Below are 24,013 nucleotides of genomic sequence, written 5' to 3'. Positions count from 1 at the left end.
CTCGGGGAAGAAGAACGTTAATAGAATTGCTTGGTTATCTGTATTCATTTTCTAGTCAAGTCTGTATCACGTCTGGGATAGACCAGCTCTAAAGCCGCTACCCTACTGCCAATTGTCAGGTAATGCTGGGAAACACAGTAACTGAACGTACTTTCAGAACGCTTAGGCTCTCCTGCATAAGCTGTGTCCAGTTTCTCGGACGTGGCGGCTAATCTGGACGTCCGGCAGTGTTTCACACAAATCCTAACTGTGGATTTCGGTTTGTAGTTTAGGAGGCCACAGTTACTTAACAGATTACCATTGCAATGTCGCCTTTTTCCGCATCAGGTAACTGTCATATCATACTAAGCTGCCAGAGCCATGTGAATTCGATAGGTATGAAACAGAAGACACGTCCGTACTTTAGTTTGCGAGTCGTCGTCCGTAAATATTAATCCACCTCGCATTCCATAGTCGAATGGCCTTTTCAAAAAGGTGCATTGTTCAGCTTCGGATGTCTTGGTGGGGAAATGATGCCATTTTGTCCGGTGAAATTTACAGGTTGACAAAATGCGGGTGATGTTTTTTAATCAGAATCCCGGAAAATCGAGTCTCCGGGACAATTTTATTCTTCGCTATTTGACTTCATCCTACTAAATACTAGGACGGGAGGAAGAAACGACTTGAATTTATGAATTGGTCGTGACTGTTGTAAAATTCTCAAAGTTTTTACTATTTTAACTACAAAACCCTTTGTAGCGGATATATTTTTGAAAAATTATTTATTTATTTATTCTCCCCAAAAATAATCATACGTAAATTGCATAAAACATGAGAAAATAATTGTCAAGCTCCTACACAACAAAAACTAAAAAAAAATCCCACCACTTGGAGGGAATGTGGTACATCTCAATTGTTGACGCCCTTTGTTTCTTGAAGAGCCATCTGTAGACACTGTAAACTCGGTGCTGACTCTCGGACCTACTGTGGCGCCTTCTGTGGCTTTGCTGTTGTGGCTACTGCCTGAACCCCCACGTTTTGAATGTTTCAGCCTTGGGAAGGGGCAGCCGACATTAGCGCACCGACGCGGTTACCATCACGACACCATCTTCATGGAATTAAATCATCTTTCCTAGAGCGCTTTTTTAGAGCGGCTTCTTTGAAGCGGGATCAAGTCTTGTTTGCACCTTTGCGATTTCTTCCTTGGCTATTGAGGTTGAAAACACCATCCTGCGAATGCCGTCGACTGCAGTGGCCTAATCAACTCGGGGCCGGCCCTTCCGTACTTGCCGTTCCTCTCTGACCTTACTGCAAGCACAACTCATTCGACCCACCGACAATCTCGACATTCTCCTGCCTTCGAAATCCCTCTCCAAGATGAGTATCGATTACCAGGCCAAGCGTGGCTTGCTGTCATCAGGATCAGAACACAACCGCAATGCGCGTGGATCCTACGATCTTTCCGACAGCGACCGCGACTCGGACATTGACGCGACGGAGTTCCTGACGACCGATCCTTTACATGGCAATGATGTTTCAGACGGAAAGGGCGATAAGAAGTCCCAAGGATCCAGCGCCTCCTTTAGCTGGCTGGTTCCAGCCCGTTTTCGTAAACGATGGTCGCGGTCACGGTGCTGCCTACTAGCACTGGTCGTTGGCGGCACAATTCTGCTGCTGACAGTGGCAAGCGGCGGATTTGTCTACAAGAAGCTTGGTGAGGAACCTCCCTATGGCCAGTCCCCACCGTGGTATCCGGCACCACTGGGCGGCACGGCGCGGACGTGGGCCGACAGCTATTCAAAGGCTGCCAAGATGGTGAGCCGCATGACACTCCCAGAAAAAGTCAACATAACCACGGGGACGGGCTGGCAGATGGGCTTGAGCGTCGGTACGAACGGGCCTGCAGTCCATGTCGGATTCCCACAACTGAACCTCCAGGATGGACCCTTGGGCATCCGCATGGCCGACAACATCACGGCCCTGCCAGCTGGCATCACCGTTGGCGCCACATGGAACCGCGCGTTGATGTATGCGCACGGTAAAGCACACGCTGAAGAGGCCCGTGCCAAAGGTGTGCATGCTCTGTTAGGCCCCTGTGTTGGGCCTCTTGGTCGTATGCCTGCTGGTGGCCGCAATTGGGAGGGCTTTGGATCGGACCCATACCTGCAGGGGATTGCGGCTGCTGAGACCATCCGGGGCATCCAGGACCAGGGTATCATGGCCACGATCAAGCACTTTGTTGGAAATGAACAGGAGCATTTCCGGCAGCCGCATGAGTGGGGTCTACCTCATGCATTGAGCTCCAACATCGATGACCGTACACTGCACGAGCTCTATGCATGGCCGTTTGGGGATGCTGTGAAAGCAGGCGTGGCCAGTGTCATGTGTAGTTACAACATGGTCAATAACAGCTATTCATGTGGCAACTCGAAGCTCCTCAATGGCATTCTGAAGGACGAGCTTGGTTTCCAAGGCTTTGTCATGTCAGACTGGTAAGGACACTCACTCAGTTTGCAGACCCTATTGCCTTTGCTGACTCTTTCAGGCTCGCCCAGCGATCCGGTGTCAGTACTGCGCTGGCTGGCCTGGACATGACCATGCCCGGTGACGGTCTGCGCTGGCAGAATGGCCGCTCTCTGTGGGGCCCCGAACTCACACGCTCCGTGCTCAACGGGTCCGTACCTCTTGAGCGCTTAAACGACATGGCGACACGCATTGTTGCTGCCTGGTACCAGATGGGACAAGATGATCCAAACTTCTTCCACGGATTTGATGGAGCCGGCGAGCGACCCAACTTTTCTTCGTGGACGCATAATCGTACAGGCGTGCTCGCGCCTGGCAGCCCGTCTACCCAAGACACCGTTGTTGTGAACCAGTTTGTCGACGTGCAGGGTGACCATGCCAACGTTGCCCGACATGTCGCTACCGAAGGCATCGTCCTCTTAAAGAACACCAACAATACTCTGCCCATTGGCACCGACGGCATTACAGGCCAACCGAATCGCATTGTCAAGACACAGCATCCTGCACCGCAATCCGAAAGAGATGCCAACACCAGCCCGACTCCCAGGATCAAGATTGGTATTTTTGGCGAAGACGCTGGGCCGGGCCAGGGTCCTAACTACTGTGAGAACAGGGCTTGCAACCAAGGTACACTGGGGTCTGGATGGGGTTCAGGTGCTGTTGAATTTCCGTATCTCACCTCACCCGTCGATGCGCTGTCGTCAGTTTTCGACGAAAGAAAGGTTGACCTTCGGCGTCGCCTATCCAACCATGGTGTTCATACCGAGACACTTAAAGATTTGGACGTTTGCATTGTGTTTGCCAATGCAGATGCCGGCGAAGGTTTTGTTTCGTGGGGTGGCATTGGTGGCGACCGGAATGATCTCTTGTTGCAAAAAGGCGGCGATGATCTTGTCTACAGCGTTGCCATTGGCTGTGGCGATGGCAAGGGCGATGTAATTGTGGTAATTCACTCTGTCGGGCCAGTTGTCATGGAACGCTGGATCGACTTGCCGCAGGTCAAGGCCCTTGTCTATGCCAACCTGCCCGGCCAAGAAAGCGGAGATGCCCTTGCCGATGTCCTTTTTGGCCGGGTCAATCCAAGTGGCAAGCTGCCGTACACCATCGGACGCACCCTCGAGGACTTCGGCCCTGGAGGCAAGGTCATGTACTTGCCCAACGGCGTTGTTCCTCAGCAGGACTTTTCAGAAGGCCTTTACATCGACTACCGTCATTTTGACAAATACGACATCACGCCACGTTTTGAATTTGGTTACGGCCTTTCCTACACCGACTTTGTCGTTGGCAACCTGTCTGTCCAAGGTGTCCTTCCCAAGAGCTCTCTACCGTCAGCCCGACCGCCCCCTGCCGCCTCTCCGCCTACCTATAGCAACGAGGTCCCCGACATCAAGGAAGCTCTCTTTCCCAAAGAAATACGCCGCCTCGAAAAGTACATTTACCCATACCTCGACACTGTGGACGACCTTGACCTTGTGTCGACCAAGTACCCGTATCCGGATGGCTACGATACTGTGCAGCCGCCATCCGGGGCGGGTGGAGACGAAGGTGGCAACCCAGATCTGTGGCAGGCGTACGTATCTGTCAGTGTGGACGTGCAAAATACAGGAAGTCGCGACGGCAAGGCAGTGGTGCAGCTGTATTTGTCCTACCCCGAGGATGCTGCCGATGCGGCTGGCGTTGACTTCCCTGTGAAAGTTCTTCGGGGCTTTGAGAAGCCGATGTTGAAGAAGGGCGAGACACAGACTGTGACATTTAATCTCACACGGCGTGACCTTAGCTACTGGGACATGCAGCAGCAAAACTGGATCATGGTGACCGGTGGTCAATACCGCTTCCACGTGGGGCAGAGTTCGCGTGACCTTCCTGTGCTGGGAACATGGTAATGCCGGTTTTTCTTTTCTTTTCTTTTCCTTTTTTATGCCGGGTACTTCATTTTATTGTTTAACGGGCGTATGGGACATGTAGTAGCATGGCAGCAAGAGTCTCTTTTATTCTAGACATTCGGGAAAGGAGCTTATGTTGGCATGCCATCAATACATCAATAACGACTGGGAATGTATATATTTCCAATCTGAGGCAGCGCAAACCTTCAATTTATAAACATTTCTTTTCGGTAATCTATATACATGGTGGATTTCAAAATAAAAGCTAGGCACAGTACTCGTTCAGTCAAACTGACCTTCTGTGTTACCCTCGCCCATGCTCTTGTTGCTAGAACTGCCACTCTGAATAGCTCCAATGATGCCATCAATGTAGCTTGCGCCGCTCCACTTCTGGTGTGTCAAGACATCACAGCCGATTTCTTTCTCAGGGCGCTGCACGAGGTTGACATAAGCCAACATGCCGTCTTTCTTGAATTCTTTGGACAGCTGGCACGTAGCGGTCGCAGAGGTGTGGATGCCGGCCAGGGACACCAGCTGCAAAATGAAGCCTTCTTTGGCGATATCCCAGATGAATGAGCGCAACGTCTCCTCGGTGAAGCCCTGGGCCATCCAGTTGAATGACGGCGACAGGTTGTAGACGAGACTCTTGCCCGGATATTTGGCACGCACAGCGCGACCGAGGTCCCGTGCGACCTGAACATTGGGATCGCCAGTCTCAACCCACAACAGATCCGCGTATGGGGCAAAGGCGAGAGCACGCTTGGTGGCGGCAGACATCCCACTGCGGAAGTGGTAGAATCCTTCACGGGTTCGTGGCGTATCCCAGTTGAAATAGACCTCATGGCCTGGTTTAAGGTACTGGTTAGCGAGAGCGCGGCGCTTTGTTATGCCGAGATCGCGGTCTGCCGCCACGGCGGACTCGTAAGCGGCAATATCAGCGGCGGCCACACCCTCAGCCTTGAGGTGGGCAACAGCAGCTTCATCAAAGGTTACCATCTTGGTCTTCTTGACCCAGGCGGCCTCGAAGACGTCGATCTCGGCGCCTGTCGCGCCGTTCGCCTCCATCGATTGCAGTGTCTCTGCGAGGGGCTCCACACTGGGGTCGGCGACGCCAAGAATGAACTCGTGGTCACGGACATCGACAGCCGAGCTTATCAGCTTACCGGACTCAGAGTCTGTGCGTGCCAGCACCAGGTTCTCAGTTCCCATCACGTCCCACTGGAAGCGGGCAGCAACGAGACGGTTGATGTGATCGCCCGTTGGGACAAGGACTTTGCCAGCTAAATGGCCGCACTTCTTACCGCCGTGCAGCTGGTCCTCAAAATGGACCGCCGCAGCACCATTCTCAGCGAACAATTTAGCAAGCTTGAGGACAGCGGACAGGCCACCGTGACCGGTGTCGCCGTCAGCAACAATGGGGCGGAGGTAGTCGACGTACGGCGTGGTAGCACGCTGCTCAGGCGTCATTTTACGGCGCAAATCCCACTGCTTGCGGTCATGCATGCTCTGTGCCTTGGCCATGCGCTGGACTTGGTTGGGCACGGTGTTGTATGGGTAATCGCCGAAATCGGGAGACACTTCGTTCGTGGTCGTCAGGACAGACGAACAAGCCCAGCCGGAGACATAGAGCACCTCCTGGTGTGGTGCCTGTTGAGTCATCTGAACAGGGTCAATGGCACCTAGAGTGTGGATGGGCTCGCCAGCCGCAGCGCGCTTCCGGATGAGTTCCCAGAGCTTGCGGGCCATGGTGGAGCTGGGATACGATTGGACCTGCGAGCCGCGTTTAGAAACAACGTCGGCAGCGGAATATGGCCGCTTGATGCCCTCAAAGCGCGGGGATGCCCACCACTTCTCGACCTCCTTCAGCTGCGACTCGTACAGTGCATCCTCGGAGGCACCAGCCTTGTCGGCCTCGGGCAGCAGCTGGAAGGCATCGCTGGCCAGGACTTTGGACAGTGGTGGTTCAACGGTGGGGAGAACGGCTGTCGAAGTAGCGGAGGAGGTCGCCATGCGGCGCGAGACAGTTGTTGAAAGGAGGCGTGTGGCACTATAGCTAAAAGAAGGCGCAACCGTCCGGGGCAAGGAGAGAAGAGCCGGTGTGGTCCGTCGAGTGGCTGCTTGGCCAACGGCTCGCCGCAGCATGGTCGTTGTAGCGTGGAAAAGAGAGGTGAAGTTCGGACTGAGAACGGTAAATGAAATAACCAATCGGTATCGAGACGATTTGTTTCATGTGTCGTAGCTTGATGTGCTTGTCGCTTTTGCCTGTTGCGAAAATAGGACAATGTTGGACGGAACAAATGAGCTCGGGTATATGTAGGAATCTTGCCTTCCCCAAATATGTGGTTTTACCGAACTTTGAGCTAGAAGGGGCTCTGGAGAGCAGTGGACGACGTCATCACGTGCAGCGCCGTGTTAAAAAGCGGCCAACAGTCGACACTAAAAAGCAGTTAGTGGGCCGACTGGCAACTCTTACTTGCCCAATAAAAAAACGAGTGGCCGAGCTCGGTAGCTTTTACAGTGGCCATCTTTTCAGATTTGCTGATACGATACGGGTGTCGTACTTTAGACGGCATTCGTGCTCCATCAAATCATAAAAACTGTTGTAAGGGTGTATATAAACGAACCTGATTGGGAAATATTGTCGGTTTAAGTAAATCAGCAGTACCCGTAGGCAAGGGCCCACGGAAAGTTGTGCTTGTATAAAATTCAACGCCTCACATATTGCTGAAACCCATATCGATACTGCCGATTCGGGCCCGTGGGCGGCCATAGAGTGCTTGAAGTATCGGTGAAAGTTTGCCGAGGAGGCGACAGTGCTGTCAATCACGCTGGATTTCAAATAGCGATAACGGATAGCCCCTCTCCGCCGGGAGTCTAGCCTCGGTTAGTTACGGCGTATTGCAACCCAGCATTGGACTGTAGTTCGAGAGGCTGGGAAACTACTCGATACGAGTAAACGGGACAACCACGTCGATTTTGTAATGTACTACAGATGCCTTTAATTTATTTGAAACCGTACATACATTAAATTACTGGGAATTAAATTATAGAATAGTTTTTTTATGGATGCGTCACTTTGCATAGTGTGATTTGGCACTGTTGGTAGAACGCGAGGGGTTGTAGTCCGCAGACTTTCATTGTTTTAACCTGGCTCAAAGTAGAGGCAGATGTATTTATTTTATTTGCTTCGTAGTACAATAGAACGAGGTCACAAATGGTGCCGTGAAAAAAATTGCACTAGGTGCTGGCTGGTAAAGTTGAAGTTGGCAGTCTGGTTGGGGCTGCCAGCCAGGTCAAGCCCAACAGTCGATGGCCATGCATGACCGAGCCCTTCAACTGTCAAGGCACGCACCTCAGCATCTTTTGGGCAGTCCCAAACCTCTTCCCATGCCCCTGGATGAACCTCTCGGACGGATGGTAACGGCCAGGCCCCGGCGTAAGGCCCACGACAACCATTGCGTTCTGCCCACTCGCGGCGCCAGAGACGCACATCAGGCTCGGGGCCGAAAGAACCACCTAGCGGCGTGCGGCCTAGAAACTCGGTGTCACGGTCCTCAACGCCATGAGAATGCAGGATCGGTACCGGGCGCGCGGGAGTGCAGTTGAAGAAGGAATAGGTTCCTTGGTAGAGCGCAGGAGAGACAGGGGCAAAAGCCGCGATAATTGCCGACGTGTCAGGGCGACAGGCAAGAAGTGCAGTGAAGCCACCGCCATTTGACTTTCCACAAGCGTATATGCGTGTGCGGTCAACAGTGTAAGCGTCAGCAACGGTGGCGATGATATCATATACATAGGCAATATCATCGACAGTCGTGTTCTCGTAAGGGGCACCTTTCCAGATGTGATGCATGTTCCAGTCCGTATTATTCACACCTTGCGCATATGCCGTCAAAAATGGCCGACCGGAAATGCTTAACGACGCGTCCGATAGTTCCGTGATGCGCTGTTGCTTCTCACTAAAGCCACCGGCTGGATGAGTTAGCTTACGTGTATAGTACGAACGTTTTGCCTTGCACTACAAGCACGAAACAGAAAAAAAATTCACACCTCCATGAAAGGAAAGAACCAGAGGATGTGGCTCTCCATGCGTATATCCAGCTGGAACATTAAGAAGAAACGTGCGATCAGTTGGTAGCGAGTAGGCGATATTGCCAACAGCGGGTAAGCTCGACAGGACAACTTGTGTGGCCTGTGCACCGCAGACAGCGAGCGTAATTGCTGTGATTGAAAACATGTTGATGAGAATTTTTCGTCGTGTATAACATTGCAAAGTCACGAGGTTCAAACGAGTCTGTCGTATTTTGAAAATTTGTAGACTCAGCTGGTAAAGATCTAAGAAAAACTTATAGGAAAACTACTGGCATGAAATGTGTGGACCGGTGTGTTCGGCAGAGATAGGCCGACGTTCGTACCCCGCCAACCTTGTACGCATCGTCATGTCGTTTGCATATGATGTGATAATGGCAGCAACAGCAAATCAAAAACGTTGTCGGGCTGATGCCGTCTGAACATGGCTTTCGAGTTGGCCATGCGGCCGTTTATCGGCGACTAGCTGCATTTGATGCTACATGAAGCAACCGTAGGAAGGATTGAACACGCTCGAAGAACCACCGGCATAGGAATGTTATAGGCGTCTTAAGCTGGATACAGTTTAGTAGCCTGATTGCTATGTCTTGAACAAATGACGACTTAACAAGGGTAAGAGGCTCATAACGAATGGCAAAAGCAGGTAAGTAAATGGCGCGATAAACATACGTTGCTGATGAGATAACATGGTTGACCTCTGCCGCTTATATCTAATCAGGGCTTTGGCTTGTCGCTGCCTTCAACTCTTTCGAAAATTGCAGAGTTTATTCCACTTGTATGTATTGAAAACATGGCATACGGGATAGAGCTCACGGGTCGGGGCGGCCAGACGCCGAGCGACCAGGGTAACGATACCGAAAACATTACAGAGAACAAAGTCGCCATTAGAACGGATATCCTCGACGTCGAGGATGCTAGCGATGAGATTTCTACCAACAGCTCGCGGCCCTTACGACAGCGGGTCGAAGAGACGGAGCTGACACCGGACGAAGCCTTCCGATGGGATGTCAGTGGCGACCAGTCTCCATGTATGCCCACCTAATATTCCTTCTATTTGTGTGACCTGTTTCTGACTGCTACTCTGTCTAGTTCCGGAGGTTGCGGCTTGCGTACCAAACACGGATGATCCTGAAATGGCATGCAGTAGTATGTCTTGTGGCCGAAGTGCCGGTCCAGTGCTTCTTTAGGGGTCTGTTTACATTGGCTAACAAAAGCCAGCTTTCCGCGCCTGGACACTTACGACCATTTTTGTAATGTTGTTTGCAGGTGTCAATCAATTCTTTAGTTTGCGCTATGTGAGTCGTGGCGTTTCGAAATACAATACCTTTCGTCAGAACTCTAACGGTCTCATCTCGACATACAGCCGTCTCTCACGATCGGCTATGTTGTTGCCCAGCTTCTCGTCTTTCCCGTAGGACGCGCTTGGGAGAATCTACCACGATGGCGCTTACCACTGGGAAGATTGTCCTTTGACATCAACCCGGGCAGGTTCACAATCAAAGAGCACGCTTTAATTGTCATTGTACGCCTTGGACCTTCAGACTTCAGCGTCAAATACATCCGGCTCCGCTCGTTTTGCTAATACCTTACCAGTGTGTCAATATCAGTGCCAGTGTTGCGTACGCCTCGGGGTCACTCGTGGCTATCGTTAGCCCTGTTTACTGGAACCGGGACTACGGCGCGGGCTTTGGCTTTCTCTATCTGCTAACATCCCAGATGCTGGGGTTTGGTCTCGCCGGCCTGGCCCGCCGGTGGCTCGTCTACCCCGGCGCCCTTATTTGGCCTACCACCCTGTCATCGACGGTCTTGTTCAGAGCGTTGCACGAGCCCCAGGAACATGCTCCTGTAAATGGATGGACTCTTTCTCGGTACCATTTCTTCAGCTGGTTCAGTTTGTTTGCATTTGTCCTCTTTTGGTTCCCGGACTACATCTGGACGAGTCTGGGCACATTTGCATTTGTCACATGGATTGCACCTCACAACCAAAAGGTGAACACAATTTTCGGGGTACGTATCTCAGTTTCCAAATGCCATATAAACTGTCGCTGTAATTATGCTCACCCGCCCGGTTTTATTAGATGAGTTCTGGCCTCGGCCTGCTGCCGCTCAGCATTGACTGGACGCAGATCAACTTTGCTGGCTTTCCATTGATGACCCCGTTTTATATCACCTGTAACGCATTCGCCGTGGTGGTGTTGTTTTACTTGTTTCTGTCGCCAATACTGTACTACGCAAATGTGTGGAACAGCGCATAGTGAGTACCGGACTTCTGCAAAACTGCATCTGTATCCAGAACTAGGGGCTAACAGTACATCAGTCTTCCACTCCTTTCATCTACTACTTACGATAATACGGGTAAAACGTACAACATCACACGCGTTGTTAACGAAAATCTCGACTTTGTTCTCAGCAAATATGAAGAGTATTCGCCCATGTATATCTCCATGTCATACTCGCTCACATACGCGCTGTCCTTTGCTGCAGTCACCTCCATCGTCGTATATACGTATCTGTACAACGGCAGCGAAATATACGCAAAATTCAAGAATGCGCGGCATGGTGGTGAAGATATCCACAAACGACTCATGAACAGCTACAAGGAGGTTCCTGACTGGTGGTACGGTGTGCTAACTGTATCTGTACTTGGTCTGGGGATTCTGACTATCCGTTATTGGGAGACTGGGTTACCTGTTTGGGGGTTTATTGTGGTATGCTTCGGCATGGGCGTACTCCTGATCGTACCAGAGGGTATTCTAGAGGGGACCACAAATCAACGGATGTGAGCATTTACCCCACTGGATATGCTCGGCTAGGAATATGCTGGCTAACAGAAAACAGTTTTCTAAATATCATAACCGAGCTCATCGCTGGTTACGCATGGCCAGGTAAACCTATTGCAAACATGATGGTCAAGTGCTATGGCTACAACTCGGTTAAGCATGGGATGGACTTTGCGCAAGACCTTAAACTTGGACAGTACATGGTAAGGATATGGACGGAAGCCGTGCCTGTTGCTTGTAAGTTTTATTATTTTGCTAATTTACAAAACGTGTTAGAAAATTCCACCGCGCGTCCTTTTCATAGGGCAGATATATGCGTCTATCCTCGCCACTATGACTCAAGTGGGAGGTATGCATCTGTAACAGTTGCTTTCTACTATATTAAATAGAACAGTAACAAGCTAACTCATAACGATAGTTCTCCGCTGGATGATTGGGCATATTCACGGGCTTTGTGAACCTACAAATACGAACCGATTTACCTGCAACGGTGCCTTGGTGGTATACAACGCGTCGCTAATCTGGGGCACCATTGGCCCTCAACGCATGTTTCAGTCAGGCCAGGTGTATAGCGGTATCATGTATTTTTTCCTTCTTGGAGTAAGCTGGCACACCCTCGAGGTCAATATTGCTGAATTCTGCTAACGTTTTCCAGCCCGTGGTCACAGTACTCGTCTACCTGGTCTATCGCAGATACCCTAAGAGCTGGGTACGGTACATTAATGTTCCCATTTTCTTCAACGCAGCCGGACAAATCCCCCCGGCAAATACTAGTACGTTGGACAAGCACACTTAATTTCATATCTATTTGATTACATGGATATTGTTGACAGACATTTAGCTCAATATTCGTTATGGTTCATTTTTGGCTTCGTTTTTAACTTTTCTATACGCCGACACGCCTTTGAATGGTGGAAAAGATATAACTGTGAGTTTTTAAGACCGCATGGATGAGATACTATAATGAAAACAGTACACTGATGATAATATAGACATCCTCCAGGCCGCAATGGACACGGGAACTGCCATTGCAACGATTTTAATATTCTTTTGCCTGAGCTATAACAATATTACACTGAAATGGTGGGGTAATACCGTCGGCTCGAATACGGACGATAAAAAGGCTGTTCCTTGGTTAACAGTTCCGACCGGTGGTCATTTCGGAAAGGGTGCAGGTCAATTCTAGTGTATGACGCTATGATGCCAGTGATCTGTTTCCTATTTGCATAGAATCACACTCAGGTATAAGAATACATTGGCTCTATAATTCGAAACATATCACGTTAGAATATTTTTGGTCAACCGTAATATAAATTCAAGTACACAGGAAATAATCTACAACACACCAACTATGCATTCAGCTCAAGCGTATGGACTGTCTGGAGTTATTGAATACAACGTAAAAAATGCTTAGAGTTTATTGATAAACAGAAGCAGCCGGTGTTAGAGGGGAATATTTTATTATAATCTCACCTCGTATAACTGTTGGTGCAGCTTATCTGACTGCCCGGGACACTCCGGGATATTACGTCCCAAATGTAAGCATTTCCGACGCCAAAACACCATCCTAGCCCATAGAGAGGCAACGAACACATCCTTATCGTTAACACCGCTTATGTACATCGACACTTCTACGGGTTCGCACATAAGCTGATAAGAAGCACCTTACACGCAAAATATACGATTAACGGGACCCCAAGACTGCGTGCCGGGACTCCTCGCACCTTGAGACAATATAAGAACCAATTCGCGTGCAGTTGGTGGACTGGTAGAGACACCGACTCAGGGATGGAGTTGTGCAGAGTGGCATTGCTGCTTGTCAACATTGTCAAGGAAAACATCATCCGTATGAACTAGTGACAAGAATTGTAGCTCGATCACGGTGGTCTCCTAGACAGTTTCGTACTTCAACGCCCTGTGGGTATCCGTTTGCCGGTGGCAGCCGCCCGGTTGATCCCATTTGGACATACCTCCCCAGCATCAGTCATTCGATATCCTTCGTAACGTCTATTTGGATATTGGCCGCAGCTCTGGCTGGAGCACGACATGAACGTTCTCCTTATAGTAGGGGTGTAGAGCACAGCTGTACCCCGTGACACATTTGGAAATGCCGGATCTTGATCTTAGCCTTTTGCGATTTAAGACTACTCCAACCAGCTTGTATGGCCTGTCCCTTCTCTTCATATGAGCATATTGTACTTATGAAATATCACAAACAGACGTCTCCAGAGAATTTGATGATAATTCAAGATCGCCTTGCCCTTTCATAATAAGGAGTGTCTCGAGGCCATGAGAATAATTGTCAATGACATCAGATAGCCATAATGCCGAGTTAGTATCATGAAATATATATCCTGAGCTGGGTTTCATGGAGCCGAGAACTTTCGATAGAGAAAACTGCACCGTGCTAATATGTGTTAAAAAGTATAACACTACATTGTTAATTGTTTGACAGCCGTAAGAGTCTTCAAGTCTCCCGTACGTCCGTTTGTGTACCTTGCAGTAACTGAGACACGCGGCCGACTGCTTCCCAAAGCCTCGTAGGTTGCAACTCTCGCTGAATTGGCCTGGATTGTGTTCGGGATATTGACTGCCGTAAAAGTAGTATTGCTTGCAGTCACGGTGAAGCTAACGCTGGTGAATGCAGTGTCATCGAAGTTGTCCAATGTGATAGTAACGTTTCCACTCTCCGAGCCGATTGTGATACATCCATCAGGTATATCCGGGTTCGAGACCTGGCGACCACGGCGCTTCGCCGGTAAAACACCAGCTCTATACGCCGCTCTCTTTGCTGTTACGGACGCTTGTGACAGCTCTGAGATAATTGTAACCCCGGAACTTCGGCGTCCCGTTTTACCAAAGTTATCAATGTAGCTGTTATTTGCCGTATTGACGCCGTTTGCCGCGTCCCATATACCAGTAGAAAGCAGTATGTTATTGGAAATTGTGTACGAATTCGAGCCTTCGTCTGTATACACACCGTAACCGGTCGAGTCAAAAGCATAATTATCAGAGATAATCGTAGATGGGCTTTTGGAGAGTGTATAGAGAGCTCCAAGATCCGTATGAGAAAGTCCGTAACGGTGGAGCAGGTTACCGTCAATGAGATTATTCTGCGAGGTAGTCGGGGTAGTATATTTAGGCTGGAAGTTGTAGAGACCGCGATTACTGTATTCGGAGCTGCCACCGGCATCATTTGAGCCCCAGCCAAAACCATGACAGATACCAGAGTATGGCGTAATGTTGATATCATTGTGTGAGATTATGGAATATTGGATATAGCTGGCGAAAATCGGTACGGTAGAGCTATAGAGCGAAGAGACGTTGTAAAATATGTTGTTGGTGATCTCTAAGCGCGTGTTTAGCATGCGGCTGTCGCTAGGGTGGTGGGCATCTGCCCTAATTCCGCCTGCAGTGATGCTGTTGCCCATCACCTGGCTAAAATAACCATCCTTGATGGAGATATAGCTTGCTCCAAGACCGACTCCTGAGATGTGTGCATTTTCGTCATTCCCAATGCCCACACCCCCTGCGCCGAGTTGCGTGTAGCTGCCACCTGAGAATGTGATGTTATTCGCAGCACTAACTTGGATAGCCGAGGGCATCTGGCACCACCAGGGCCGCACTGATTCGAAGTTTGACACTGTGTAAGTCTTGTTTTCACATATGTAGCCGCCAGTTTGCTGGTCAACGTAGCCCATATCTGTCGTTTGTAGCCAAGTAGTGTGTGCCTATATTTTTGAATTAGTAAAATCAACAATTTTTGAAATAAGTCTTCACGGAGGCTCACAAAGTTTATGCCCTGGAATGAGATATCATGCGCTGGAGCTGCGTATGTCCCACCAACCGACACGAGCGTACCGAGAGTAGCAAGATATGTTTCCGCCGTAGACATGTCCTCTCCACTTAAGGGTTTGTAGTAGACCTTGCCTGCATCCGAGTCGAGATAAAATTGGCCTCCTTCAGCCAATAAAGCCAGGGCATTCTGCACCCACACTCCAAAGTCGGCGTTTGGTTTCGCAACGTCATCATAACCCCAATTATTATTAAACCACCAGTTTTGCTTCATGACGAGCTCTCTACTTCCAACAGACTGGATTGGCGCATATCGATCCGTGAAGGAGTTGATGAAACGAACTTCCGCATTAGCAATTCCCTGGGTGTTCGTTATCCAGTCATAAGATGACGACGTCCATGTCACGGAAGTTTTAGTGAAGGCGATATCTTTCCGGTTGGCAATCTTCCTCCGCGCGTAATTGGAAGCCTTTCCGTTGACATAGAGGTTGCGTGATTTTGTACCAGCCGGAACACTGGCAACATATATACCGTCGGTCCCAGCTGTCCAACCAGTGACTTTGAGGCCGCCAGATATTGTTGCCTCTGTTCCCACCCAGTTGACATAAAAGCCATTGTTTCCGGAGTCTAGAGAAGTGAATCGTAGTGGCGCCGAAAGGGAGTAAATGCCGTTAGTCAGGCTAACAGTCACATTTTCTGTAATTGGCCTTGCGACCTGGTTTTGGACTGCTTGCTGCGCCGCGTTGAGGGTTAGAAAGGCCTGGGATGCAGATGTACCGGGATTGCTGTCGGCACCGGTAGGGGAAACGTAGAAATTGACAGCCGACGTGGGCGTGCTCAGAAACGCTGCGCACCACGCAAGGAGATGCGATGAGACCTTCATAGCGGCCGTGTTGACAAGTGGAATCAGATATGACAGAAGCGTATCGAAAGGTTTTACTATCCTAGGAGCTCTTGGTCTTATACTAACTGTAGAAACGATTGTTAAACTTTGTTCGGCTGAAGTCATTAGCCTGCCCATATCCGATAGGTTAAGAAAGGTGGTATAATTGGGTGCGGAGAGATAATAAGAATAAAGTATCTTTATTAATTAGGCGTTCGAGTCATAAATTAGCTGTCCGGTAAATTGGAACCCGATCAATATCCAAATTTCACGATGAAGTCGTTCTGTTAGAGCCCACCGAATTAAAGATCGCTACTATTTGTTAATTGGACATTTTGGATGCCGGCACGAACAGCCAGAGTATCCAAGTTACTACTTGTGTGAATATACGGCTATCGAACCTCGTGTATATTAAAATCGCTTCCCCTACTTCGAGAATTTGAGGTAGAATGATGTCCCTAGCGAAATATATACTGATTACCGTGCAGTTCCACAACTCAATCTTTCCACGAACTTTCCTTCCTGTCGAGATCTATATTCCACAATTCTCACACTCTCTCATATCCTCAGAATGAAACTCTTCGGTGGTCAAGGCATCAGAGATGCATCTTGCTACACGGTGCTATTCCTCGTGGCGCTGCTAAGCATGGTCAATGTTAGCGAAGCCGATAACCCCGCCATACAAACAATCTACACCGCGGACCCAGCACCGTTTGTATATAATGGTCGCATGTACCTGTTCGCTGACCATGACGAAGATGGATCTAAAACCTTCGTCATGAAGGACTGGAGGCTCTTTTCCACTACTGATATGGCGAACTGGCAAGACCACGGTGTTGTTGCGAGTCTCTCCACATTTAAGTGGGCTACGGGGAGAGCTTGGGCTGGTCAGGTTATCAACCGGAACAACAAGTTCTACTACTATTTGCCGATGCAAAAGAGTAGTGGGGCTATGGCCATTGGCGTGGGTGTCGCCGATAATGTTACGGGACCTTACAAGGATGCTCTTGGGAAGCCTCTCGTTGATAATAACAATATCGACCCAACGGTATGGATTAATGACGATGGTCAAGCTTATTTGTATTGTGAGTACCTTTCGCGTTTCTCCTCCGCGGCCAATGGTTTCCTGTAGTAAGGAGTCTTGGTCGACATAACCCATTTGTTCTTAAAGGTATGCTACCATTATACGAATATCTGCTGATCTACGGCCTCCTCAGATGCCAATACCGGCTTCGGATACGTCAAACTAAACGAAGACATGATCTCTATTAGCGGTGGTCCAACTTCAATGGCCAGACCAACTGCACTAACGGAAGGACCATGGGTAGATAAACGCAATGGCGTATATTACCTCATCTACGCCGGCAACGGTCCCACGGAAGACATCCGCTACGCAACCAGCAGTGGCCCCGTTGGTCCCTGGACTTACAAAGGTGTCATCATGACAGCCCAAGGCAGTAGCTTCACGAACCACCCCGGAATTGCCGATTACAAAAATAACTCCTATTTTTTCTATCATGATGGAGCTTTGCCTGGCGGTGGCGGCTACACGCGATCTATCTGCGTTGAAAAGTTTAATTATAATGCAGATGGCACCATTCCGCAAATCAAGTGGACCACAACGGGTCCTCCTCAGATCGAGGACTTAAATCCTTACGTGCGGCAGGAAGCAGAAACTATTGCTTTCTCTTCTGGTCTGAAGACCGAGATGAGCAGCGCGGGCGGGATACATGTGACGTCTATTAACAATGGGGATTATATTAAGGTCAATGGGGTTGGTTTTGGAAACGGAACTGGTGCTGCAAATTTCACGGCAAGTGTAGCTTCCGCAGGAAATGGTGGAAAGATCGAGCTTCATCTGGGAAGCAAGACTGGAACACTTATTGGGACATGTACTGTTCCTGGTACTGGAGGTGCGCAGACATGGAGCTCGGTGAATTGCCCGGTCTCTAATACGACTGGAACGCATGATTTAGTCTTTCTTTTTACTGGTAGTGGTAGTGGTTTATTGTTTAACTTTGACTGGTGGCAGTTTACCAGAACCAGTTAGACGATACGTTTTTTAGTATAAACTTAAAAATAGTATTTTTAAAATTTAACACATGTTTTACTTTTATTTAAGTATTTGTATGAGTAATAAAAATAAACAATCGAGGTAGAAATTTTGAGTTAAAATTTCTTCGTGGGTTTCTACGGTACAACAAACAGCAATGTGCAAATTTTTGGCTGTCCCAGGAGAATTACTAAACGATTGAAATGCATTACGCCACTTTTTGCCGTCTGTTAAGGTCTGTTAGCGTTAGAATAGACGAGATGTAAGTCAACTAACTGGTCATAATAAAAGGTAACTTCGTTATTGTGTATAGAACCGCAAAATGAACGGAGACATGCCGCGGATTAAGCCTGTTGAAGATTAAGGATAAGCACCGCATATCCCTTCCCAGTCGTTATCTTGTTGGACGACGACTGTGCGGTTATCACCCGTCGGATCTGTACCTGCCTGTTGGAAGCCGGTGCGAAAGAAATCTGAGCAATAAACAGGTTAAGCGACATGCACTCCATGCCACTCTATCTAGATACTAGTCTAGCTGTGGTGCTCCAAGCTTGCAACCATATCTGCGAGATGTTCGGTCCGGATGTTCCTTTCTCTATCTTAATTTACATATGATGACGTCGAGGTGCTTCCACCTTTCCAAATTACGGGCTACCATGGAACCCACAAATTCGATAATTAGACGGTATAGAATGTATGATCTGCTATAAAAGACTGGACTACTTGCTACCAGGACGAGCGTAGATATGGCTTTATTGTAACACAAATCCACAGAAATGTAATTCCTATAGCACACATAGCCTACAAAGTTGTATTGCCCTTCGCATGCCATATCGTACTCTGTGATCTGCGTTGTCAAATTTGTAAAGAATATAAAACCCTCCAACCTGGTGAACTTACAGGGTGTCCTTCTTCCTCTCTATACCAAAAACGCTTACGAGCGTAAAATCTCATAGGTACGGCTTTGATTCTGTGTGAGAGAGAAAGATGCCTGCATAACCATCATCAATGGTTGCCTTTTTAACGAGAGCCAGGACCGATTTCGCACTGTCCTCTGGCCTCGCAGGTCCTTGGAAAGAGGGTGAATATTGTTTAAACTTCCCAAACATAGCCATAGCCAACTGTCCTTCCTCCTCAGTTTCTATCAAAAACGTTAGCAAAGCAGAATTCTGTTTCACTAGTTGTCAAAGACGACGACTGACCAATATTTAGACTGCCGGTATCAACGGCACCAGGGCATATAGCCATACAAAGGACGCCTTTCTCACGGTACACGGCGCTGAACTTGGCGATGGCCATATTGAGAGCCGCCTTGGTTATGGCATAAGAGGTGGCTTGGTAGATGTCTGCTTGGAGTGTCATCTCCGGGTCCGACATGCCTGTGGAGATGGCAATCACTTTCTTGGCCCGGCCTTTCAAAACCAGGGGCATGAAAGCGTTGAAAAGATGGACAGCGCCGATGGTATTGACTCGGAAGTGGTCTATCAGATCTTGTTCAAGAGCTTTTGAATCGTGGCTCCTTTAAAGGAATTAGTCAATAATTCACGTATTCAAAGGATCGCTCTCTGTCACTCTTCCTAGAGCTTACAAAGTATCAAAGCCAACCAACGCCGTCTTGGCTTGAAGTGCGGCATTGGCTATGACATAGTCAATGGTGCCATTGGTTATGTGAGAAATATACTGAACTGCTTTCTACCAAACCGACGGGTTAGTTTCGACTGCGGTTCTGTTTAAATATGTACTCATTAGCTTACCTCCAATGCCGCTGGGTCCGTGGTGTCGGCCTGGATAATGTGGATATTCTTCCGGCCGATTTCAGCGGCAATCTTGGACTCGACGGCTGCTTTGTCGCGGACGAGACCGAAGACGGTATTGGATGGGTTGTCAGAGAGCTGGCGGACAAACTCGAACTAGAATAATTAGTATTAGTGACACGAGTCTTGTACATAAGTCGGGGAAGAAAGAACATACGCCAAGTCCCCGTGAGACACCGGTAATCACCCAGGAAGACATTGTTAAAGAGTGTGAAATTTCGAAAGACTGAGATGAAATTGCAGAGTGTTTTTGAGAGTTTGAAGATATTCGATCCAAAAGAGCAGCAAGAAGTGCATGTGTTTATATATCGACCGTGAACCTGGTTTACTCGCTGTTATTGATTTCAAATCCGTCCTTCTATCTTGTACCAATACGCTGAAAGTAAGGTCGGTTCCACTTTAAACTACCACACAAAAAAGTTGCCAGTTTTCTTAAAGCAGAAAGACCAAACGCATACTAACGACGCTTACGGGCGGAACGGCGATTTAATCATTGACAGCTACTCTCTCGTTCATTTGTACATGCATAAGTATGGTTAGCACGCCTCCAGTTGTCTTCATTTTGATTCCGGTCGTAATGCCTGGCATTTTTGTGGTTCGAGTCTTGTGCTACTAATGGTACGAAGCTACCTTGGCATTTAAAATAATGCCAACTCGGTCCGCATTTCGGCCGACTTTGTCGACCTCACCGGACACAAGTCTAAGGTTCTTAGTAAACGACCTTTTATCGAGGACGTAAAGCTCAAAGTACTTCACGGTTTGATGCCTGGGAGTATCATAAAGGCGTGATTTTTTAAAACATAAATTTAAAAAAAAATATAAAATAAATGATAACACAACGAGAAAAATCCTAAGATAGATGTTTCTAAACAAAACTCGGCATAATCCGGTAAGAAGTTATGACGGCGTCCAGCGTATTCAAATAATCCATATCATAATCAACAGCAAGGTCGTGCTGGACCCAAATCTGCTGGAGAATGTTTTGTAGGTCATGCAAGCTCCTCAAACTCGAGGTTTTCCTTGCTCTGCCAATATGCTCGAGAATTTTCTTTCTCTGCTCATCTTTACGAGCCTCGCATCCAATAATGAACAGTGGGAAGGCCGGATGAAAGGCCTCCAGGTCATCTAAAAGTAGATACGCCCTCTCCACCATTACGTCAATCTGAGGGGAGATGCCTGAAAAGTTCCGCGATGCCCTTTTCATGTAAATTAAAGCGGCAAGCTTGAAGAGCTCGATTACAGCTGCCCAGGCTGTGCTCCGCTGGGACATGATATCCGATGTACCTTCTGATGCCGACGGGACAATCTGATTTATCTTATTCTCAAGACAGCGTAAAGATTTTTCGTATTCGTCATCGAGGTATAGTTCATCTGTCGGTTGTTGAATCATCTCGAACAGGAAATTCAGAAGTCGAAGAATTTCATGTGAGCAGTACGATACATCTTTGAACTATCTCATGTTGAATTAGTGCCGGTAAAGAAACCTTGTAATTTTATACTTTTCAGCCTCACCTTTCGTAGCTGGCAAGTACCCTGGTCCGTAACTGCGGACGTTTTTATTCCTTTTCTAGGCATATCGTGTATATACCAATGTCGGATAGTAAAGCGGCCCATGACCATATGGTACTCCACCCAACCTAGAAGGCCGGAAAATTCGCGTTGAAAATATTGACTGTCAACGCCTGCGTTGTCGATTAGATTTTTGGCTTGGCTCAAATGACCTAGAATCCAGAGTACAGGTTAGCAATGTCCTTGGAAGAAACAAGTCACCCATAGAATGCGAAGGCGGCGCGAGGAACTACCGCATTAACCACACGGTACTCACAAAACCACAAGGAGACATTATTTGGCATTCCGAGCATCTTGAGAATTGGTAAGTATTTGTTATGTCTAGTATTTTTGTTCCGGTTATTCAAGAAAGATAGAGTCCTAAAGCCCAAACGTACCTCGAGGTGGCACAGTACCATACTAGCCGCAATATGTTGAGCGACTATGGGGCTATCAATACCGGGAGTGTAAGATGTGACTAGGGTACGGAGAGCGAGAGCTTTGAACCGGTAAACATCTGCTTGCAGGCCATGCCTGTGGAATGACGAGAGCGCCAAAACCGACTGTAGTACAGCCATCGAAGACGGTGAATTGTCTGAAAGAGCCAGTCGTACTAGAAGACTAAAGAATTCATTGTTGTTTGGTTCGAAAACAGCCAACGTGGATGATGCCGTGTATATAACTACAAGTTGTTAGCCTTTATCAAATGCTACAATTTACTGACTAGCATACTTACAGTGATCAAGAAGTTCCTTGTTCTCAAACCTTAGACTGATTGGGAGCCATGATGGCGCCATCGGTAGATCGAGTCTTTGAACGACAAGTCCCTCGTCACTATCAAGTCCTGTATTTCTATAGCATTAGTTGGTGGTAGATATGATGAGCATGATGGTTAAATTCTTCACCATACCATAGGCAACGAACCTTGATTCATCCTTAGGAAATGGTGGAGCTGAATATCCCATGACGTGGTATTCACAAAGCTTGTTTGGGAGACATTTTTGCTAATCTCAGAGACAACCTGAATGGAATGGGTCAAGCTCCGCTTCGGATTCGTAGCCTTTGGCCACGACAACCGCAATCCATACTGGCATTGTCTATTAGACTTGGCACACCTGGAACAGCATGGACGTGCGCGGTTGCATACGGCTCTAGAATCTGTACGTGTTGAGTGAAAAGCGCACGTAATTAAGGACAGGCGAAAGGGATAAGGACAGTACCTCTACAAGCCCAGCACTGATTTGTATGCATGGTGGACGGATGTGTTGAATGTGTAGGTTGAGACAAAAGTTAGTATGTATGAATGAAGAACGCTACATGCTGTTTATCTTATACGTTACTCGGTGAAATTTGGATTATTAATACTCGCTTACTATTCCACTTAAAGAAAACAAGCAACTTTTTTACATTTTCACTAATCGCATTGAGCCGGCGTGGGGGGCCTAGGCCCAGGCCTTATGCCTCAAATAAGCCGTCTTGTTAGTTAGTCAAGGTTAACACCGACCGACGAAAGTTTGCATGGTCGCCAAGACCGGACCCGCCGAATTAGCACCACGCTGTCTCACCAAAATCTCGTTCCTTGGAAGTTCCCCCGCGCCTGACCCCAAGAACCATAAATGCTCACTCGAAACGAGTAGCGTTTATTGGCTCGTTGTGTTGTATGCATTTTTCTGTGTTTGGCTAGTCTTGCCTTTTTCTCGCACAGACGACGCAACTTCGAGTCACCTCACTTCGTTCACGTTTGCAGAAGCATGTTTTATACATTAATAATGCCCGAAACGTAGAAGATCGTAGATGGCAAACCATTTTTACTGTTAGTGTATTAATTCGCTGTTCGTGTCTCACACTTGACTCTTGACTAATGTCGTAGAGCTGGCTGGTGCATACTCCCATATTCCTATACAACTGGAGCAACAACTAGGGCTAAGTTATTACACCATACAAAAGAAGAAGGCATGTCGAAAGGCAATCCCCACAATAACCTGAAAACACCCGAAACCGAGCCTTTGCATCACGGCACATTACCTAGCATACGAGGGATTTTGTTGTGTAGAGCTGTATAGTCAGAGATAATTCCAGTGGTGATACATCACGAGGCCGTATAAGCCACACCTTAGTGACAACGTTGCCTAGTTTCACAACGATAGTTTGGAAATCAAGAAATCGGACAGTCTTATCATAAAAGTTACACACCCTAGCAGCCATTCGCTTCGACGTTCGGCGCACGTCGAGCCCTCTTTTGCGGGGGGCTTTTCTTGTGGGGCCCTGTTTTTCGCCGAAAGTCTGTCCTGCGCTCGTCCACCAAGACCTTGGCGGATTCCGGCGCTCGTCTACCCCAACCCCAAACCCCTAGGGGGGGGGGGCCCTGCGCCTTTAATAAGGCCAACCAGGCCAGCCAGGCTAGACAGGGTTAACTAAGCCAGACAGGACCAGCCAGGCCAGACAAGGCCAACTAGGCCAACCAGGGTCAGCCAGACCAGACAGGGCCAGCCAGACCAGACAGGGCCAGCCAGACCAGACAGGGCCAGCCAGACCAGACAGGGCCAGCCAGGCCAGACAAGGCCAACCAGGCCAGACAGGGCCAGCCAGACCAAACAGGGCCAGCCAGACCAAACAGGTTAGGGTTAGGCAGTTAATTAGTCAGGTTTTAGGGTTAGGGTTAGTTAGGG

At 48.4% G+C, this 24,013-nt stretch overlaps 8 protein-coding genes across 8 annotated transcripts; 3 read left to right on the top strand and 5 right to left on the bottom strand.

The window, feature by feature from the left end:
- Positions 1–1,356: 1,356 nt before the first annotated feature.
- On the top strand, positions 1,357–4,385 carry SPSK_02203 (beta-glucosidase; the record flags this gene model as incomplete). Its single annotated transcript, XM_016729077.1, has 2 exons — positions 1,357–2,471; positions 2,525–4,385. 2 exons carry the CDS (start codon positions 1,357–1,359, stop codon positions 4,383–4,385), a joined length of 2,976 nt encoding a protein of 991 aa, XP_016588740.1.
- A 282-nt stretch (positions 4,386–4,667) lies between these two features.
- SPSK_02361 (isocitrate lyase) lies at positions 4,668–6,527 on the bottom strand (the record flags this gene model as incomplete). Its single annotated transcript, XM_016729233.1, has 1 exon — positions 4,668–6,527. The coding sequence occupies one exon, from the start codon at positions 6,525–6,527 to the stop codon at positions 4,668–4,670; it is 1,860 nt and encodes a 619-aa protein (XP_016588739.1).
- Positions 6,528–7,593: 1,066 nt separating this feature from the next.
- Positions 7,594–8,619, bottom strand: SPSK_02636 (carbohydrate esterase family 1 protein; the record flags this gene model as incomplete). Its single annotated transcript, XM_016729504.1, has 2 exons — positions 7,594–8,354; positions 8,433–8,619. 2 exons carry the CDS (start codon positions 8,617–8,619, stop codon positions 7,594–7,596), a joined length of 948 nt encoding a protein of 315 aa, XP_016588738.1.
- Positions 8,620–9,261: 642 nt separating this feature from the next.
- On the top strand, positions 9,262–12,047 carry SPSK_02219 (oligopeptide transporter; the record flags this gene model as incomplete). Its single annotated transcript, XM_016729093.1, has 11 exons — positions 9,262–9,499; positions 9,561–9,617; positions 9,690–9,766; positions 9,835–9,993; positions 10,065–10,478; positions 10,550–10,725; positions 10,789–11,250; positions 11,310–11,454; positions 11,528–11,600; positions 11,670–11,851; positions 11,907–12,047. 11 exons carry the CDS (start codon positions 9,262–9,264, stop codon positions 12,045–12,047), a joined length of 2,124 nt encoding a protein of 707 aa, XP_016588737.1.
- Positions 12,048–13,683: 1,636 nt separating this feature from the next.
- Positions 13,684–15,929, bottom strand: SPSK_02282 (xylanase A; the record flags this gene model as incomplete). The annotated part of the gene is made up of 2 exons (XM_016729154.1): positions 13,684–14,982; positions 15,042–15,929. 2 exons carry the CDS (start codon positions 15,927–15,929, stop codon positions 13,684–13,686), a joined length of 2,187 nt encoding a protein of 728 aa, XP_016588736.1.
- A 571-nt stretch (positions 15,930–16,500) lies between these two features.
- Positions 16,501–17,979, top strand: SPSK_02474 (carbohydrate-binding protein family 6 protein; the record flags this gene model as incomplete). Its single annotated transcript, XM_016729343.1, has 2 exons — positions 16,501–17,014; positions 17,147–17,979. The coding sequence occupies 2 exons, from the start codon at positions 16,501–16,503 to the stop codon at positions 17,977–17,979; spliced, it is 1,347 nt and encodes a 448-aa protein (XP_016588735.1).
- Positions 17,980–18,932: 953 nt separating this feature from the next.
- SPSK_02624 (short chain dehydrogenase (AtsC)) lies at positions 18,933–19,995 on the bottom strand (the record flags this gene model as incomplete). The annotated part of the gene is made up of 5 exons (XM_016729492.1): positions 18,933–19,123; positions 19,185–19,501; positions 19,571–19,674; positions 19,737–19,892; positions 19,954–19,995. The coding sequence occupies 5 exons, from the start codon at positions 19,993–19,995 to the stop codon at positions 18,933–18,935; spliced, it is 810 nt and encodes a 269-aa protein (XP_016588734.1).
- A 666-nt stretch (positions 19,996–20,661) lies between these two features.
- Positions 20,662–21,066, bottom strand: SPSK_02826 (uncharacterized protein; the record flags this gene model as incomplete). Its single annotated transcript, XM_016729689.1, has 1 exon — positions 20,662–21,066. One exon carries the CDS (start codon positions 21,064–21,066, stop codon positions 20,662–20,664), a length of 405 nt encoding a protein of 134 aa, XP_016588733.1.
- Positions 21,067–24,013: the final 2,947 nt, after the last annotated feature.

This window comes from Sporothrix schenckii (assembly GCF_000961545.1).
Source record: "Sporothrix schenckii 1099-18 chromosome Unknown Cont43, whole genome shotgun sequence".
NCBI lineage: Eukaryota > Fungi > Ascomycota > Sordariomycetes > Ophiostomatales > Ophiostomataceae > Sporothrix > Sporothrix schenckii.
This window is presented reverse-complemented; position numbering and strand designations above follow the sequence as displayed.